The 19,739-nt window shown below is 36.3% G+C and overlaps 1 protein-coding gene across 2 annotated transcripts; it reads left to right on the plus strand.

Moving 5' to 3' along the window:
* Nucleotides 1–1,729, plus strand: LOC140958422 (pentatricopeptide repeat-containing protein At5g61800-like). 2 transcript variants are annotated; one of them, XM_073415862.1, is made up of 2 exons: nucleotides 182–315; nucleotides 426–1,729. In XM_073415862.1, the coding sequence occupies exons 1-2, from the start codon at nucleotides 246–248 to the stop codon at nucleotides 1,646–1,648; spliced, it is 1,293 nt and encodes a 430-aa protein (XP_073271963.1). In that variant the 5' UTR covers nucleotides 182–245; the 3' UTR covers nucleotides 1,649–1,729. The 2 variants fall into 2 exon arrangements, with proteins under 2 accessions (XP_073271962.1, XP_073271963.1); XM_073415861.1 differs by having other exon boundaries at nucleotides 1–1,729.
* The last annotated feature ends 18,010 nt before the right edge of the window (nucleotides 1,730–19,739 follow it).

Below are 19,739 nucleotides of genomic sequence, written 5' to 3' on the forward strand. Positions count from 1 at the left end.
CATAACACACTTTGAAAACTGAATCCCAAAAACACCAATGCCAATTAAATGCATACAAACAACGAATCTCACAAACACCTTACAAAATCACTGCAAAACCATTGTCCAAATTCATCAAGTTCATGCACAGGCAATTACCAGAGGGCTTGTCTCCCTGCACCCGGTTCCTCTTCTCACTAAAATTCTTCGACTTCTTACGTTCTTACCAACCCAATCGCAAACCATGGATATTTCATACTCCAATAATGGATACGCCACCAGGGTTTTCGATCTTATTCCCTATCCATCAACTTTTAACTACAATTGCATCATCAGGTCGTGTACTTTCTTGTCCTCCTCTTCTTGTAATGCTTTTTTTTTTTTCAAAAAAATGCGCCGAGAATCGGTCTCACCTGATTTTCACACCTTCCCTTTTGTTCTTAAAGCTTGCGGGTTGTTTGGGAGGGTGATGATTCTACTCGGTGAGACCCTTCATTCAGAGTTGTTGAAATTTGGGTTCTTTGCTGATGTTTTTGTTTGTAATTCGTTGGCTTGTGCTTACCTTAGATTTGGTGATGTTGATCGTGCCCATAAGGTGTTTGAGGAGAGTATGTTTAGAGATGTGGTGACTTATAATGTGATTATTAATGGGTTTCTAAAGGCGGGTGAGATTGAGAAGGCGAGGATGGTGTTCGATCAAATGCCTGATAGAGATTCGGTTTCTTGGGGAACCCTTCTGGCGGGGTACGCGAAATTAGGTTATTGCGTAGAGGCAATAGATTTGTTTGATAAAATGGTTGATTTGAGGGTCAATTATGACAATGTAGCTCTGGTTTCAGTACTTTCGGCTTGTGCACAGGTCGGGGAGCTGACAAAAGGGAAGAAAATACATGATCAAATTGAGAGAGGTGGGATTAGATTAGATTCGTATCTGGGCACTGGATTGGTTGACATGTATGCAAAATGTGGTTCTATCGAGTTTGCTATTGACGTCTTTGATTCCTGTCTTGTAAAGAATGTATCTTTATGGAATGCTATGCTTTTTGGGCTGGCTATGCATGGAAATGGCAAAGTGTTGCTTCAGCACTTTTCAAGAATGGTTAAAGATGGTATTAGACCCGATGGAGTGACTATTTTAGGGGTTCTTGTGGGCTGCAGCCACTCGGGGCTTATAAATGAGGCTAAGGTGATCTTTCGGGAAATGGAGAGTGTTTACAATGTTCCACGAGAATTGAAGCATTATGGATGCATGGCAGATTTGCTTGGACGTGCAGGGTTAATCAAGGAAGTCGTGGAGTTGATACAGGCGATGCCAATGGGTGGAGATGTGTTTGTTTGGGGAGGATTGCTTGGAGGATGTAAAATACATGGGAATATCAAGGTAGCGGAGGATGCTGCCAAACGTGTGATGGAGGTAAAGCCAGGAGATGGTGGGGTTTACTCGCTTTTGGCTCATATGTACGCGAATGCGGAGAGGTGGGAGGATTTGACGAATGTACGGAGATTGAGGGATAGTAGATGGGGGATCAAGAAAAGTGCTGGATGTAGTTTGATTGAATTGGAAGGGATTAAGCATGAGTTTGTCTCTGGTGATAGTTTGCATCTTCGCACAGATGAGATATACTTTGTTTTGAATGGATTGGAGGTTCAACAATACGAAGCTTTTTAGGCTTCATAATTTGTACATTAATTGGTTTGGGAGGTGAAATATATACATTAAAGCTATAAACCGTAAGTTTATAAAGTTAACTTTACTTAAAATTTGCGGGCGCACATATTTAAAGTTAAAAATCATGTTGATGAACTTAATTGTGCTTTAATTTTACCGATAAAAATATGAAAGACCTAAATCAATGTATGAATTTAAAATAAATTTATTTATTTTTTAATCTTAGTTTTGATCAATTTTTTATACTTCATTTTCAGGGTAATGTTAATCTTGAGACTGATACTAATGATTTACAATCGATTTAATAATACAAAGTTTATTATTATAATAATAGTGTATATTATGGTATTTTTCTGTTGTGTAATATTATCAAAAAGTGAGTGCTAATGTTAATCTGTCTATTAGATTTTGCGATTAATGATATAAGAAAATATTTGATATATAAAGCCATTTAAAATTTCAATAATGTAGTTTAATTAATGGAAAATTGTAAATAAATGCATAAACCTTAGTTTCATTTAGGTTTTACACAAGGTTTCCAACATATATACCTTGATTAAATTTTTATTTTTATTTTTAATGATCTATTATGCTTCTGTAAAATAAATTGAACAGTTTATTTCTTTGACTGTAGTGTCGCGGGTTGCATCCACGGTGTTTTACAGATTGACTCTCACAGCCTAACAATGCAGTCGAAACAAATGGTTCCTGAAGTAGTTCCCTTCAACAATATCTAACAAAAATCTATTTCGTTTCCTGCCTCAGAGTGTATAGTAGAATAGTTAAATTTAAAAATAATACGAGAGCAGGGCAGTAAACATTGGTTTTTTTATTCAAACATACAAACTATTATTACATAGCAACTTCCACTCACATATAATAAAGAGAACTATTACAAGTTTATTTTGAGAGAAAAATGAAAAGGTTGAATGATGCATTCATCTTCCTTTTGTTTTGGCATTTATAGAACATTTGGTGGATTTGAAATCCGAACTTCAAATCTTTTAATTATTCTGCCAGTTATGGTCGAAAATATCTTATGGGTGGTGGTCTTTTCAACCACTAGTTAATGGCTTGTCTTTATAGGTGGTTGAGTAATCCATCTTCGACTAGTTAGTAGAAATGTCGTTTAGTGGTGGTTCATCATCCACTAGTGGAGTGGTTGGATCACATGTCTGCTTTATCTCTACCAGGGAATTTTTTGCTTTTGTATGGTCCCCGAGGAAATTGATTTTTGTGGAGTCTTTGACCATTTAGTCTTGTCTGTGCAAGATACTTTTGGTCCGTTCTGTAACATACCGTACTTTTAAAATAATTGAAATTTGCGAAAAAATAAAAATTTTCTTGAATAAAGAAAAATCTTCCAAATTGAGAAAAAAATAAACTGCTCATCTAAAAATAATTGAAATAAAAACATTTACCAACAAAGTTTGCAAAAAGTATTCGTTTAAACAATGTAAAATATTCTCATAAAATCAAAGTATTTGAAACATGCATAAAGTACTTAAAAATGTAGGTTGTCCTCTAGTTTAGCCTCCGCGCAGTCCGAGCAGGCTCATTGGTCCCCACCCCTCGTCTACTCGTACTCGTCCTCACCTGCATATATGAAGTCTAGTGAGTCTAAAGACTTAACAAGTATAAACTGAGAATAACAAGTAATATATAATAAAATCACATGCATTTTAAAGTAGGACGTATATACTTGAACTTGAACGTACTTATATAAACGTAGACGTGTCATCATATCGTAAAACTTTACATAAACATACTTGAATCGTACATACTTGGACATGCATAAACATAATCATTTTGCGTAGAGATATGTTTCAAAGAAAGTGACTCATACATAAATGCGCCTGATCAGACTAAACCACAGTACTGGACTGGCAGGGATGTACACTACCACATACATAAGATCCCCGGTCATACTTTACCGGATGGATTGGTCCCTTTTCATACTTTACCGCCTTCCAATCTTGATTAAACCCGGTCATACTTTACCGAGGTGGAGAGATCCTCGGTCACGTTCACCGACTTCCAAACACGTTCATAATTGGTCACAAAACATTTAACATACCTCAAAAACATCAAATATTTTTCTTTTGCACGTCGAACATACTTAAAAACATCGAGGGCTTCGTTGGAACACTCTGGACATTCTGCCCTAACCATAGCAGCAAAGATTCAGGAAATCCCAACGAAACCTGCAATTAAACTTGAGAAAACATGAAGAACATGCACAAATTTTCACAGCTTGAGTGAGTTTATGATAAAATCATATCTCTCTCATTTCTTATCATAAAATTATGAATTTACTGTCAAATTAAAGATAACACATAGTAATACAAATCATATGTTGAAAACAGTTCCAGAAAACCAACCTATAAGTCTCAGAATTTAAAATAACAGAAGGTGACGGATTTTGTGACACAGAAATTTTTATAGCTTGAGCAGTCCCACAAAAATGATCATAACATACTCGTTTATTTTCCAAAAATTACGAATTTACTGTCAAATCAAATGTATCAAAAAGTTCTACGTTTTATATGTTGAAATATTTTTCAGAAAATCGACCGAAAATTCTCAGTATTCGAAAATACAGCAGACTAGGTTTTTGAGATCAAAAATCGTTTCAAACAATTTTGCTCAAACTTTTGCATAACAGACACATGTTTTTCATGCAATATACATCAAAATAATTACTATGACAAGATTGATGTGAAAAAGAAAGAATATACATGCCTTTGATATTTAAAACTCACGATACGGCGAATAACGAAGCGACGCGGTGCAGAAAGCGATCCGAGCGACTTGAGGCACAATTTTTCTATTAAAATCAACGTGAGGTTGCTGAAATTTTGAAGGAAAAAGGTGGAGATGAGGCTGCTGAAGAAAGAGCCTAAGAACCCTCCAAATTCTCTCCATATAGAAATGAAAGGGTGCAAGAGATTTGTTTGTGTACAAAGGCCAAGTGTGTGTGTGTGTATATGTGCATGTGTGTGTGAGTGTAACGTGTGTTTGTGTGTGTTAATGGCTGGTTGGTTAGTGGGTTAGTGGGGGTATTAAGGGTTTAATTAATAATTAACTTGTTAATTAAGAAAACTAACCCATTATTAATTTTTTACTAAAAATCCCATAATTTAGAATAAAATACTCAAGTGATAACTTTGAAACTTTAAAATCTTAAAATCACCTAATAATTAAATTAAGCTTTAAAATACTTAAAAATTCATAAATCATTTAAAATACTACTTTTATTGTTTTGAAATAAAATACCAAATTTTTCGTAAATTGTCTAAATCGTCGTCAGTCTCTTTTCCCGATCCCGTATCGAATTGAAAAGGCCCGTATTTCGTATTCATATTTTTGCGGAATTATTAAAATTTTTCTAAATAAATAAATAACTTGCTTCAAAATAAACATGTAAATAATTTCAACTTTAAAATAACAGCGGAAGGAAATATTGTTTCAAATACCAACTTAAAAATAATCCAACATATTAAAACTGAGTTTAAACATAATATTAAAACTGAGTTTAAACATAATAAAAATGCATAAACTAAAACATGAGGTCCTCGGGTATACTACTGCTGCCACAAGATCGCTCACTGGTCTACGCCCTCCGTCTCGACCTCATCAGTACCTACAACAATCAAGTCTAGTGAGTCTAAAGACTCAACATGTATATATCGTGAATAACAAGTAAATATATCATAAAATCGCATGCAACGTAAAAATATAGTATCGTAAAGCGCATGGTGAAAATCGTATCATGAATAATTATAACTACGTGCATATCTGAAAATCATACGTAAAAGCTTTGCTCAATAGAGCTCTGTCATGTCATATCATAATTTTCTGGTAGAGATAATGTTTCTAAGCAAGTGGCCCATAACATAACGTAAGCGCCTGATCAGACTAAACCACAGTATACTGGGCGGTAGAGATCAATCACAGCCCTTGGACTGGATGTCCGTACCCATACATAATCATTAACCGGTCGTAAGTCACCGGGTGGAGAGGTCCTCGGTTGCGCCTACCGACTTCCAAACCCATAAGCGTAAGGTGGCCACAAGACATATCGCATATATCTCAAAAATAAACATTTTATATTTTTATGCACGTAATATAACTATAACCTTATTTTTACCGGATGAGTTGGATCGTTCCCAGGCTTGCTGCGACTTACTACTAATATGTGACACATGCAATAAATCTTAACTTGCCCAAAACTTGACAGTTGAACCAAAAACGAGACGATTCGGACCAACAACTTGATTTTTAATCATGGCATGTACCAACTCGAACTAACATTAAACCGACTTTTAACCATGATTAAAAATACCCCAAACATACTGAAAAATATGCACAAGGACTGTAAAACATGAAAATAGGTGAATGGAACTCAAAACCATAAAACACTCTTTCGAGAGTCATTTTGGCACCTTTCACCATAAATTCTCGTACGACCTCTAAACTCGACCAAATCACAAACGGCCAAAAACACGACTTTCCTAACTCATTAAGGTAGTGTCCAGTCCAAGGCCATGGGCTAAAAGCCAACCAAGAACTCAAACCAACCTCATGAACCGAACTCATAGTTGCTGTCAAAATGCAGCCGTGGCAGTTTGTGTATATGTGAAGTAAACACTGAAAATAATGGCCCTTGGCTGGAACCATCGACCAGAGACTCTTACCAACATCCTAAGGCATGGCTTGGACCATGGCTAAGGGCTAAAAGCCAACCACAAACCAAGCAAAAAAACTCAGGACATTACCAAGCTTCTAACGAGAAAACAAAATTCTGTGCAGTGAGATGTATTGAAATGTTTTACTGTCTTGTCTCATTCCAAGGGCCATTTGATCAACCATGGCCTAATCTAGACATGATGGAGTGTTGTATGAACCATGGCTATGGGCTAGGAGCCAACCATAATCCAAACCACACCCCAAAACCGAAAAGACACTAACACAGGAAATGGAAAATTCGAATTATGCACTTGTGTTGTTGCTTAAAAGATTTGAGGGAACCATGAACCAAAACTTGAAAAGACACCTTGGTCACATCCTAGACATGGTATGGAAGGGTTCTCACCATGGCTACAGTCCTTAGGACAGCCAAGATTAGAACACACTCCTTAACCAACCAATAACAAGAACCATGGCTCAAATCTGTATCTTTGGAACTAAGTTGCTGTCATTTCTGTATTTGTGAGGTTATGGGTGTAAACCAATAGACTAATAACACCCTAACACACTCTAAATCATGCCTAGAAGCAGCCATGGAAGCCTGGAATCGAGCAACTACCTGTAATCCAGAAAAGCAACCAAACCGTGAAGTTGAACCGAAAGAAATGAGAAAATTCTGTGCAGATTTTTACTTGGAAATGTTGCTGTCATTTTCGATTTATTTCTTGAATCATGCATATATAATGGTTTAAAAATATCTATAGGACTTGATTGAAGAGCAAAGAAACAACATATACATGCCTGGAGTTTGTTTTGACACAAAAACAAATCAATACGACGAATACGAGCGGCGGAGTCGGAGTTGGTTTTCTTCCTTGTTCTTCAGCTGTTTTCTCACGGTTCTAGCTGGTGTTTTTCTAATGATTTTCGAAGGTAATGGTGTGTGATTGCTAGACCATAGAGATGGGTATTATAGGAGGTGTTAAGTGAGTCTTGAATTGCATTTAGTTGAGAGTTACAAGTGGGAATTTGTAATGTTTCTTCACCCTTGCTATAGCTGTTCTTATTCATTCATTCTTGCTGCTAACTCACGATCTCAGTAACCTATTTTTGATATTTTTCAAAGGTGAGAGTGTGGATTTGCTAGACAATGAATATGAGTGTTATTAGGGTGTTAAAGGTGTAATAATATGCATTAAGGTGGGAGGTTACAAGTGAAGGTGTTGAATAGCATTTGAAATACTTCCTCCCCTAGCTGCCGTTAATTTTTTTTTATTCCTACTGTATGTGTACAATAGTTTGCTAAGATAATGGTTTGAGGAACAATGATGGGTATTATATTATTTGAATTTACTACTAACTAGTGAATTAAAATGGGGGATTGAATTCACCTTGAAGTGCAATTAGAGATGGTTTGAATAATTTTACTATCTTTTTGAATTGACCGATATTGTTACTAATTTGTATGATACAATGTTATTTAAATCTTGTATTTTAATTGTTTAAGATTTTAAACCTCCATTATCTATATTTTAATACATTGACAAATTAATTTAGTTTAGAATCTTGTTTAGAATCTTGCATGGCAGGCATGACCTCAAATTTAAATATTCAAATGCTATGATTAATTTCTTGAATATTTTATACCTAGATTAATTCATCCCCATATGTTTAAATATTTTAATTTAAGCTTTAATTAAATATTAACCTAAAGAACTTATTTACCAACTTAGCTCTAATTAATTTATTAAATCCCATGGACATTCTTTTTCTTTAAATTAAGTTATTCTTTGACTTAGATTAAATTTAGGAATATCTTTCCTATTATTAATTTTATCTTAAATCTCCAAACTCCGGTCCGTCCCGCGTATTTAACTGATTTTCGGGTCGTTATAATCTTCCCCCCTTAAATTGAATTTCGTCCCCGAAATTCGCTAATCCTCGATAATCCAAAAGTTTAGATTCTTAATTCTATTATCCCAACAATCCACGCTACCGCTGCACTACTCTGATAAAAATTAAGTCATAGGCTGTCCTTACGTTTCTTCAATCCTAATTAGATTGCCTACCAAAAATCTCATTTGCGAATCGCAACTTAAAACGGCTTATGGTAACTTAGCTTTACTTTACTATGACCTCGAATTCTGACTTTTCTCATCGTTCCCAATATTAGAATTGGTGGTTCAAACTTATCATGTCTTACCTTCCTTATACTATATCCGTAATGTTCAACGACCTATTACATTAGCATTTATGCAGTTCAACTTAAAGACTCTTAGCACCAAAGGTTATTGATCAACTTCTATCCTCGGTGATACACTTAAAAGTTAAATCTTATCTCAACTCCATAACAAAATTAGTCTAAGATCCTTGAATCGAATCTTTATCTTACAGCCCAAACTTATATAACTTAACTATTTACGAGTATACCCCAAATATAAAATTGTTGCAAATCTTAAACCTCAAATAACGTTAATCCATAAAACCCAATTATACAACATCGACCTTCTACCAATATTTTAAAGCCCTTCAAGTCTCAATTATATTATATGCTTAAACCATTTTCTTTCCAATTACAATATAGTTGAGGCCTAAGACTCTGGACTTTCCTCATTGAAACAAATGTCGCATTCTTAAGTATCATCAATGCTTAATTAAGTCTAGTGTATAAAACTTAATAAGTTATCTCATGTTAGCGATAAACTTACTCTAATAATTCAACTTCGCTCATATCACCCATAGAGTTCTAAAATTCCCATATCAAGATTTCGGATTTCTTACTCAATTAAAATCTTAATGTTAGTTCATTGGTACTCTATGTTGAACGCCTCTAATTCTCTTTTTGTTTTTATTTCACCCAAAACTTATGTATGAACACCTATCTTATAAATCTTGAAATTCAAGCTTATGCAACCCAAATAATATTAGATAGTATAACTCCAGCCCACATATCCGCTTAGTCCCAAATTTCTTAATGACTTTCAAAATTCCTCAAGATAAGGTGTCTAATTCAATTCTTACATGCGTCTATCGAGTAACCTAACCATCCATCATACTCAACTTTCTAGAAAAATCAAATTCCCCCAAATGTATAATTTTAACAGTTAAGATCCTTGTTAAAACTTACGACACATCAAACTTAAATTCCCAAAAAAATTCGCTAACTCAATGTTTACTCTTATAACTTAGCTAACCGATAAATTTTTACTTTAACTTGTCGTCACTTTAAATTCTTAATTTGCCACGACGTTATATCACCAACGCTTAAATTTTCAAGCCCAAGATTTATTCATCTTACAGTGTCCTTGATTGTCATTCCTTATAACATTATAATCCAGCTATTTCGAGGTTCTAATCATCTTTCCAAGCTTAAATTACCGAAAATTCTTATCATTTAAACCTTTCAATTCTCATCTCAAGAATTTTTTTTTTTAAATCCCGAAAATTCCACAATTACCCATGAGTTCTCAGTATTCCCAATTTCAGTTTATAGATTTCCCGTATCATAAGGTTCAATAGCATTAAGTTTATTAAACCCAAAATTAATTCTCATAACACGTCTTACATTTCTATAAATACTCAAAATCCCAAGTGTTCCTCAAAAGTTCGCATTTAATCCTTAAAAATTTTGAAAGTTGCAATCTGGCCCTTACAGTTCTCCAAATTTACATTTTGGTCCTATAACTCTTCGAAATTTGCATTATTGTCCCCATAAAATTTTCCATCTTTACCTCATTAAACTTTTAAATTTTCGAACTCAAAATTTAATCCCCAAAATTTGGTAAATTCAAAAATAGTCCCTTAGAATTTTTTTTTTTTTCACTTAGGTCCTCAAATTATTAGTTATTACAATTAGGTCCTTAAAATTCTCAATTCATGCAATTCCATCCTTAAATCTAACTAGGTAGAGCATGTATCCTAAATAAATTCTCATAATTAATCTTACATTTCCATAGATACTTAAAATCCTCAAATTGTACATTTATAATCCTAAAGATTGTCGTAGTCTTCGAATCGCTATTGCTTATATGAAATCCTCAAAAATTTACTCGACTAGCAACCAAGAACCATCAATAATTTCTTAGAAATTCTACAAGTCCCAAAAGCATTCATAATTTTCAAGATTAACTTATGACCCATAAGGAGGACATCAGTACTACTGACCTAAAAAATTAATATAGTCAAATCATTTTCAACTTCTCCTAAAGCCCAATATTTGAATTCTTAGACATTTCCAATTCCAAACGTAACCAACATGCATAATTACATTATTTCTTTAAATTTAAATAAATACTGCATAATCAAAATCTGAACGTAAAATATTTCATGAAAACATGCTGTTAAAATATTTCATGCTTTAAACAAAGTGCGTAAACGTAAAACTTACAGACCGAAGGCGTGACTTCATGAGCTTCTCGAGAGCAGTAGTAGTACAACCCTTTACAAGATCATAGGCTCTGATACCAACTGTAAAGGCCCGTATTTCGTATTCATAATTTTGCGGAATTATTAAAAATTTTCTAAATAAATAAATAACTTGCCCAATTTATAAAATAAACATGTAAATAATTTTAACTTTAAAATAACAGCGGAAGCAAATATTGTTTTCAAACAACAATTTAAAAATAATCCAACGTATTAAAACTGAGTTTGAATAATAAAAGGTGCATAAATTAAAACATGAGGTCCTCGGGTTTACTACTGCTGCCACAAGATCGCTCACTGGTCTACGCCCTCCGTCTCGACCTCATCAGTACCTACAACAATCAAGTCTAGTGAGTCTAAAGACTCAACATGTATATATCGTGAATAACAAGTAAATATATCATAAAATCGCATGCAACGTAAAAATATAGTATCGTAAAGCGCATGGTGAAAATCGTATCATGAATAATTATAACTACGTGCATATCTGAAAATCATACGTAAAAGCTTTGCTCAATAGAGCTCTGTCATGTCATATCATAATTTTCTGGTAGAGATAATGTTTCTAAGCAAGTGGCCCATAACATAACGTAAGCGCCTGATCAGACTAAACCACAGTATACTGGGCGGTAGAGATCAATCACAGCCCTTGGACTGGATGTCCGTACCCATACATAATCATAAACCGGTCGTAAGTCACCGGGTGGAGAGGTCCTCGGTTGCGCCTACCGACTTCCAAACCCATAAGCGTAAGGTGGCCACAAGACATATCGCATATATCTCAAAAATAAATATTTTATATTTTTATGCACGTAATATAACTATAACCTTATTTTTACCGGATGAGTTGGATCGTTCCCAGGCTTGCTGCGACTTACTACTAATATGTGACACATGCAATAAATCTTAACTTGCCCAAAACTTGACAGTTGAACCAAAAACGAGACGATTCGGACCAACAACTTGATTTTTAATCATGGCATGTACCAACTCGAACCAACATTAAACCGACGTTTAACCATGATTAAAAATACCCCAAACATACTGAAAAATATGCACAAGGACTGTAAAACATGAAAATAGGTGAATGGAACTCAAAACCATAAAACACTCTTTCGAGAGTCATTTTCGCACCTTTCACCGTAAATTCTCGTACGACCTCTAAACTCGACCAAATCGCGAACGGCCAAAAACACGACTTTCCTAACTCATTAAGGTAGTGTCCAGTCCAAGGCCATGGGCTAAAAGCCAACCAAGAACTCAAACCAACCTCATGAACCGAACTCATAGTTGCTGTCAAAATGCAGCAGTGGCAGTTTGTGTATATGTGAAGTAAACACTGAAAATAATGGCCCTTGGCTTGAACCATCGACCAGAGACTCTTACCAACATCCTAAGGCATGGCTTGGACCATGGATAAGGGCTAAAAGCCAACCACAACCCAAGCAAAAAACTCAGGACATTACCAAGCTTCTACCGAGGACACAAAATTATGTGCAGTGAGATGTATTGAAATGTTTTACTGTCTTGTCTCGTTCCAAGGGCCATTTGATCGACCATGGCTCGATCTAGACATGATGGAGTGTTGTATGAACCATGGCTATGGGCTAGGAGCCAACCATAATCCAAACCACACCCCAAAACCGAAAATACACTAACACAGGAAATGGAAAATTCGAATTATGCACTTGTGTTGTTGCTTAAAAGTTTTGAGGGAACCATGAACCAAAACTTGAAAAGACACCTTGGTCACATCCTAGACATGGTATGGAAGGGTTCTAACCATGGCTACAGTCCTTAGGACAGCCAAGATTAGAACACACTCCTTAACCAACCAATAACAAGAACCATGGCTCAAATCTGTATCTTTGGAACTAAGTTGCTGTCATTTCTGTATTTGTGAGGTTATGGGTGTAAACCAATGGACTAATAACACCCTAACACACTCTAAATCATGCCTAGAAGCAGCCATGGAAGCCTGGAATCGAGCAACTACCTGTAATCCAGAAAAGCAACCAAACCGTGAAGTTGAACCAAAAGAAATGAGAAAATTCTGTGCAGATTTTTACTTGGAAATGTTGATGTCATTTTCGATTTATTGCTTGAATCATGCATATATAATGGTTTAAAAATATCTATAGGACTTGATTGAAGAGCAAAGAAACAACATATACATGCCTGGAGTTTGTTTTGACACTAAAACAAATCAATACGACGAATACGAGCGGCGGAGTCGGAGTTGGTTTTCTTCCTTGTTCTTCAGCTGTTTTCTCACGATTCTAGCTGGTGTTTTTCTGATGATTTTCGAAGGTAATGGTGTGTGATTGCTAGACCATAGAGATGGGAATTATAGGAGGTGTTAAGTGAGTCTTGAATTGCATTTAGTTGAGAGTTACAAGTGGGAATTTGAAATGTTTCTTCACCCTTGCTATAGCTGTTCTTATTCATTCATTCTTGCTGCTAACTCACGATCTCAGTAACCTATTTCTGATATTTTTCAAAGGTGAGAGTGTGGATTTGCTAGACAATGAATATGAGTGTTATTAGGGTGTTAAAGGTGTAATAATATGCATTAAGTTGGGAGGTTACAAGTGAAGGTGTTGAATAGCATTTGAAATACTTCCTCCCCTAGCTGCCGTTAATTTTTTTTTATTCCTACTGTATGTGTACGATAGTTTGCTAAATAATGGTTTGAGGAACAATGATGGGTATAATAGTATTTGAATTTACTACTAACTAGTGAATTAAAATGGGGGATTGAATTCACCTTGAAGTGCAATTAGAGATGGTTTGAATAATTTTACTACCTTTTTGAATTGACCGATATTGTTACTAATTTGTATGATACAATGTTATTTAAATCTTGTATTTTAATTGTTTAAGATTTTAAACCTCCATTATCTATATTTTAATACATTGACAAATTAATTTAGTTTAGAATCTTGTTTAGAATCTTGCATGGCAGGCATGACCTCAAATTTAAATATTCAAATGCTATGATTAATTTCTTGAATATTTTATACCTAGATTAATTCATCCCCATATGTTTAAATATTTTAATTTAAGCTTTAATTAAATATTAACCTAAAGAACTTATTTACCAACTTAGCTCTAATTAATTTATTAAATCCCATGGACATTCTTTTTCTTTAAATTAAGTTATTCTTTGACTTAGATTAAATTTAGGAATATCTTTCCTATTATTAATTTTATCTTAAATCTCCAAACTCCGGTCCGTCCCGCGTATTTAACTGATTTTCGGGTCGTTATACGAATATTCGCCTGAAACATGAAACTCAAGAAAACATTTTAACGTGCATCAATAAAATTAAATAATTTAAAATAATGCAAATCGTAAGTCATGCACCGTTAAAAATCATTTTAAACTTAAATAAATAATTTAACAATTTAAATAATTGCATGGGTTTTACGAGTACTGATTTTGGGCTCTACAACTCCTCCCCCACTTAAATAAATTTAGTACTCGAAATTAAATCTTACCAAACAATTCTAGGTAGCAGCTTCTCATGTCTGCTTCGGCCTCCCAAATGGGCTCATCCACTGATTGATTCAGCCACGGGACTTTGACCACACCTTGTTCTGAAGCCTCTGCTCTTGTCTGTTTAGAATTTGGACAGGTCTTTCCTCATACGACAGATCCGGAGCCAACTGCAACGGCTCAAAACTTAAGACATGCGAAGTATTTTCTATATATTTCCTCAGCATCAAGACGTAAAATACGTTATGTACTCTGGCCAGATTAGGAGGTAGGGCTACACGATAAGCAAGTGTCCCAACTCTGTCAAGAATTTCAAATGGTCTAATAAATCTCGGACTCAGCTTGCCTCTCTTTCTAAACCTCATAACACCCTTCATAGGTGCTATTCTCACGAATACGTGATCTCCTACAACAAACTCAAGATCCCTTCTTCTCTTGTCAGCATAACTCTTTTGGCGACTCTGGGTGATCTTCATCCTGTCTCGGATCTTGACCACTATGTCTGCGGTCTGCTAAACAATCTCTGGGCCAAGTTCTGATCTCTCACCGACTTCATCCCAATGAATCAGCGATATGCACTTCCTTCCATACAATGCTTCGTAGGGAGCCATACCTATCGATGATTGAAAACTGTTGTTGTAGGTAAACTCCACTAGAGGTAGTTTCGATTCCTAATTCCCATGGAAATCTATCACACAGGCTCGCAACAGATCTTCCAGAATCTAGATCACATGCTCATACTGGCCATCTGTCGGAGGGTGGAATGTTGTATTGAATAGCAACTTCTTCCTCGTGGCTGCATATAAACTCTTCCAAAAGGACGATGTAAATCTTGGGTCCCTGTCGGACACAATAGAACATGAGATCCCGTGCCATCGGACTATCTCTCTGATATAGAGGTATGCATACTGTGTCATGGAGAAACTCGTCTTTACTGACAAGAAGTGTGACGACTTAGTAAATTGATCCACTATAACCCAAATGGCATTGGATCCTCTAACTGACCTCAGCAAACCAACCACGAAATCCATAGTGATATTCTCCCATTTCCACTCGGGAATAGGGAGTGGCTTAAGCATATCTGCTAGTCTCTGATGATCTGCTTTCACTTGTTGACAACTGAGACATTCAGATACAAATAAGCGGATGTCTCGCTTCATACCTGACCACCAATACTACATATGCAAATCCTTATACATCTTGGTAACCCCTGGATGAACATAATACGGAGATGCATGTGCTTCTGTCAGAATATCCTCTCTGATCGAATCAACATTGGGCACCCACATCCTCCCTCTGTATTTAACAATATCATCAGACACTATATAGAGTACACTGTCCTTGGCCTCATCCTGCAGTCTCCATTTCTGTAACTGTTCATCTGAAGGTTGACCTCTACGGATTCGGTCTATCAAAGAAGATTGGACTGTCAGGTTATACAACTTGGGTGCTATGTCCATAGGATAAACTTCTAGGCCAAATCTCTGAATCTCTGACTGAAGAGATTACTGCGCCGACAACTGTGCTACGACTGCTACTTTCCTTCTCAATGCATCCGCCACAACATTAGCTTTCCCTGGATGGTAGCTAATTTCACAATCGTAGTTTTTTACCAACTCCAACCACCGTCTTTGTCTCATGTTCAGCTCTTTCTGCGTGAAGAAATACTTGAGTATCTTGTGATCTGTAAATATTTGGCATTTCTTGCCGTACAAGTAATGTTTCCAAATCTTCAACGCAAAGATAACGGCAACCAACTCGAGATCATGAGTCGGATAATTTTTCTCACGGACTTTCAACTGTCTGGTGGCATAAGCTATGACCCGACCATGCTGCATCAACACTGCGCATAAACCGAGCTTAGATGCATCGGTGTATAGCACAAAATTGCCTTGCCCTGATGGTATGACTAAAACTGGCGTTGTGATAAGAGCTTGCTTCAAAGTATCGAAGCTCTTCTCGCAATCATCACTCCAGAAAAATTTAGCATTTTTCTTAGTCAATGAAGTGAGTGGCACTGCAATCAAGGAAAACCCCTGAATAAATTTTCTGTAGTAGCCTGCCAAGCCTAGGAAACTGCGGATCTCTGACGGGTTCTTCTGCTCAACCCATTCCTTAACATCTGCCACCTTAGCTGGATCCACCTCAATAACACTACTAGATATTATATGACCCAAAAACACTACCTTCTCCAACCAGAATTCACACTTACTGAATTTTGCAAACAACTTGCGACTCTACAAGACCTGCAAAACTGTACCCTAATGCTGACTGTGCTCCTCATGGATTTTCGAGTAAATAAGAATGTCGTCAATAAATACTATGACGAATTGATCTAGGTAGGGCTGAAATACTTGATTCATGAGGACCATAAAAATTGCTGGAGCATTCGTCAGTCCAAACGACATCACCAAGAACTCGTAGTGTCCATATCTGGTTCTGAAGGCTGTCTTATGAACATCTGCATCCTTTACCTTCAGTTGATGATACCCCGATCGTAGATCTATCTTATAGAACACTGTAACTCCCTGCAATTGATCGAATAGATCCTCGATCCTTGGTAATGGATATTTATTCTTGACCGTTACCTTGTTCAGTTCTCGATAATCGATACACAACCACATGCTCCCATCCTTCTTCTTTACAAAGAGCACTGGTGCGCCCCATGGTGAGAAACTAATGCGGATGAATTCTTTATCTAAGAGCTCCTAAATTTGCTGCTTGAGCTCTAACATCTCAGCTGGAGGTAAATGGTACGGTGCCTTAGAGATTGACACAAGGTCAATGGCAAACTCCATCTCTCTCTTTGGTGGAAGGCCTGTGATGTCATCAGGAAAAACATCAGGAAAATCTCTGACTACTAGTACATCAGATATCGACGGAGTGGGTGCGTCAGGTGCGGAATAATGCTGGCCAAGAATGCCTGACACCCCTTATGAATAAGTCTCTGTGCCTGCATGCAAGAGATCATGAGAGTGAAACTCCTCCATCTATCTGGCTCAAAGAGAAATTGCTCCATGCCTAATGGTCTTACCAACACTGGTATTTTCTGAAAGTCAATAAGAACTCTGTTCTTCGTGAGCCAGTTCATTCCCAAGATAATGTCAAACTCTGGCATCGGCAACACAATTAGATCGGCATACACTAGGTGACCTTGAAGTTCGAGATCGATGTCTCTGACCACGCTAGTAGCTAATAATTCTTCTCCTGATGAGACTGTCACTGAATAGTTAACGTCGAGTCCAATGGACTTGACATCCAAATGATTAGCAAACATCTCCGAGATAAAAGATTGAGTGGCCCTAGAATCTATCAAGGCCTTCGTGGCTACTCTCTTTATGAAAATATTTCCCATCAGAAGATTCATATCTGGGTTTATCTCCTCAGCCTGCATGTCGAACACTCTTTCCTAGGTAGACTGCCTCAACTGCGAGCAGTCTTTCAACATGTGGTAATTGACTCCACACTTGAAGCATTTGCCCGATCCCCATAGACACTGTCCTGCATGCTGACGGTTGCATCTCGGACACACTAGGTAATCACCAGGCCTCTGGGAGCCTTTTTCTGAGGAATAAGACTCTTGCCTTTCGGCGGTCCCTGAAATGGCCTCTTGCTCTGCCGTTGTTGGAAAGGCCTCTTAAACTGAAGCTGCTGTTGTTGCTATTGGGGTGCCTGCTAAGACCTCTTTCTCTGTCTTTCATTATCAATGTCCTTCTGATCCTGCTCTGTCGCCAAGGCTCTCGACATGACGATAGCATAGGTGGTAGGACCAACAAGTCTCATATCACGGCGCAAGATCGGCCGCAAACCATCAATAAAATACTCAACTTCTCTCGGGCATCATTTGCAATCAGGGGCACGAAGTGACACCCCCTCTCAAACTTCCTGACAAATTTTGCCATGTTGTTGTCTACCTGTCGCAGCGTCATGAACTCCCTGGTCAGGCGGGAGCGTACTTACTCAGTGAAGTACTTGGATTAGAAGACCTCCTTGAAACCATCCCAAGTTAGTGTTTGCAAGTTCATCGACACAGATGCGCCTTCCCACCACAGTCTGGCGTCTCTTGTCAGCAGCAAAGTAGCACACCTGACCCTGTCTGCATCCTCTAGCTCCATGAAAGCAAAAATTACCTCGATGGACTTAATCCATTCTTCAGCTATCATGGGGTCAGTAGTCCCCGAGAACTCTTTTGGGTCCATCCTCCTGAACCTCTCATAAACAGCCTCTGGTTTGGCATCGCCCTTGTATCTACGGAAGCATTGTTCCCCGCAAACTGTGCGAAAAACTGAGTCATCCCTGCAAGCATCTGAGCCTGCGTGTCTGGTGGTGGACGAGGAGCAGTGGCCCTCTCCTCCTCCCGAGCCTCTCTATTCTTTTCACCTACTCCACATGCAATCATACGTCTAGGAGACATAATATTCCAAAATTTACCCAACACGTAACCCAACATGCATGATCATATTATATATATCATAATGCATGTAATTTGAACTTAAACATGCACATGTTGAAATCATGACTTGATGCTTACTACCAGAAATAATTTCAAATTTTAAAACTTACAGACTTGAGGTGTAACTTCGTGAGCTTCTCGCAACTGACAGTACGCATAACCCTTTACAAGAAGACCGCTCTGATACCAACTGTAACATACTGTACTTTTAAAAAAATTGAAATTTGCGGAAAAATAAAAATTTTTTTAAATAAAGAAAAATATTCCAAATTGCGATAAAAATAATCTGCTCATCTAAAAATAATTGAAATAAAAACAATTACCAACAAAGTTTGCAAAAATTAACTCACTCGTTTTTTGTCCAAAAATTACGAATTTATTGTCAAATCAAAGGTATAAAAAAATTCTACGTTTTATATGTTGAAATATTTTCCAGAAAATCGACCGAAAATTTCTGGTATTTGAAAAGACAGCAGACTCGGTTTTTTATATCCAAAATTTTGATCCAAAATCGTTTCAAACATTTTTACTTTAACTTTTGCATAGCTGAAGAAACTTAAAATTAATAATTTATTATATGTTAAAACCTATATATATATTGTTACTTTATATATTATGTGAAAATAATAATAAAAACACATCTAATTATACATTATTATATTAAATGAAAAAATATATATATATAAATCGGTATATGAGTTTGTTTTTAAAATGAATATGTTTGTATATTTGAATATATAAAAGGAATAAAGAATCTAGATTGTGATTTTCCGATAAATTTTATTACTAAGGAACTAGTAATAAGATAGTGTGGGGATGTGATGAAACTTAAAATTATTAATTTATTATATGTTAAAACCTATATTTTAAAATTTAAGTTTCATTAAAATTATAAAATTATGTTATTTTAGTATTGTGTGTTTATATTTAAATGTCTTACTAAATATGTTTTATTTTCAGGTTTTCTACGTGTTGGTAAAATAATGATAACTCAAGCTAGAAAATTCAAATGGAGGTGATTCAAA

The sequence above is a fragment of the Primulina huaijiensis genome, chromosome 15, assembly GCF_012295235.1.
Source record: "Primulina huaijiensis isolate GDHJ02 chromosome 15, ASM1229523v2, whole genome shotgun sequence".
Lineage (NCBI taxonomy): Eukaryota > Viridiplantae > Streptophyta > Magnoliopsida > Lamiales > Gesneriaceae > Primulina > Primulina huaijiensis.

Coding starts and splice junctions, on each gene's coding strand:
- LOC140958422 (XM_073415861.1), top strand. CDS start 38: ATGCCAATTAAATGCATACAAACAACGAATCTCACAAACACCTTACAA.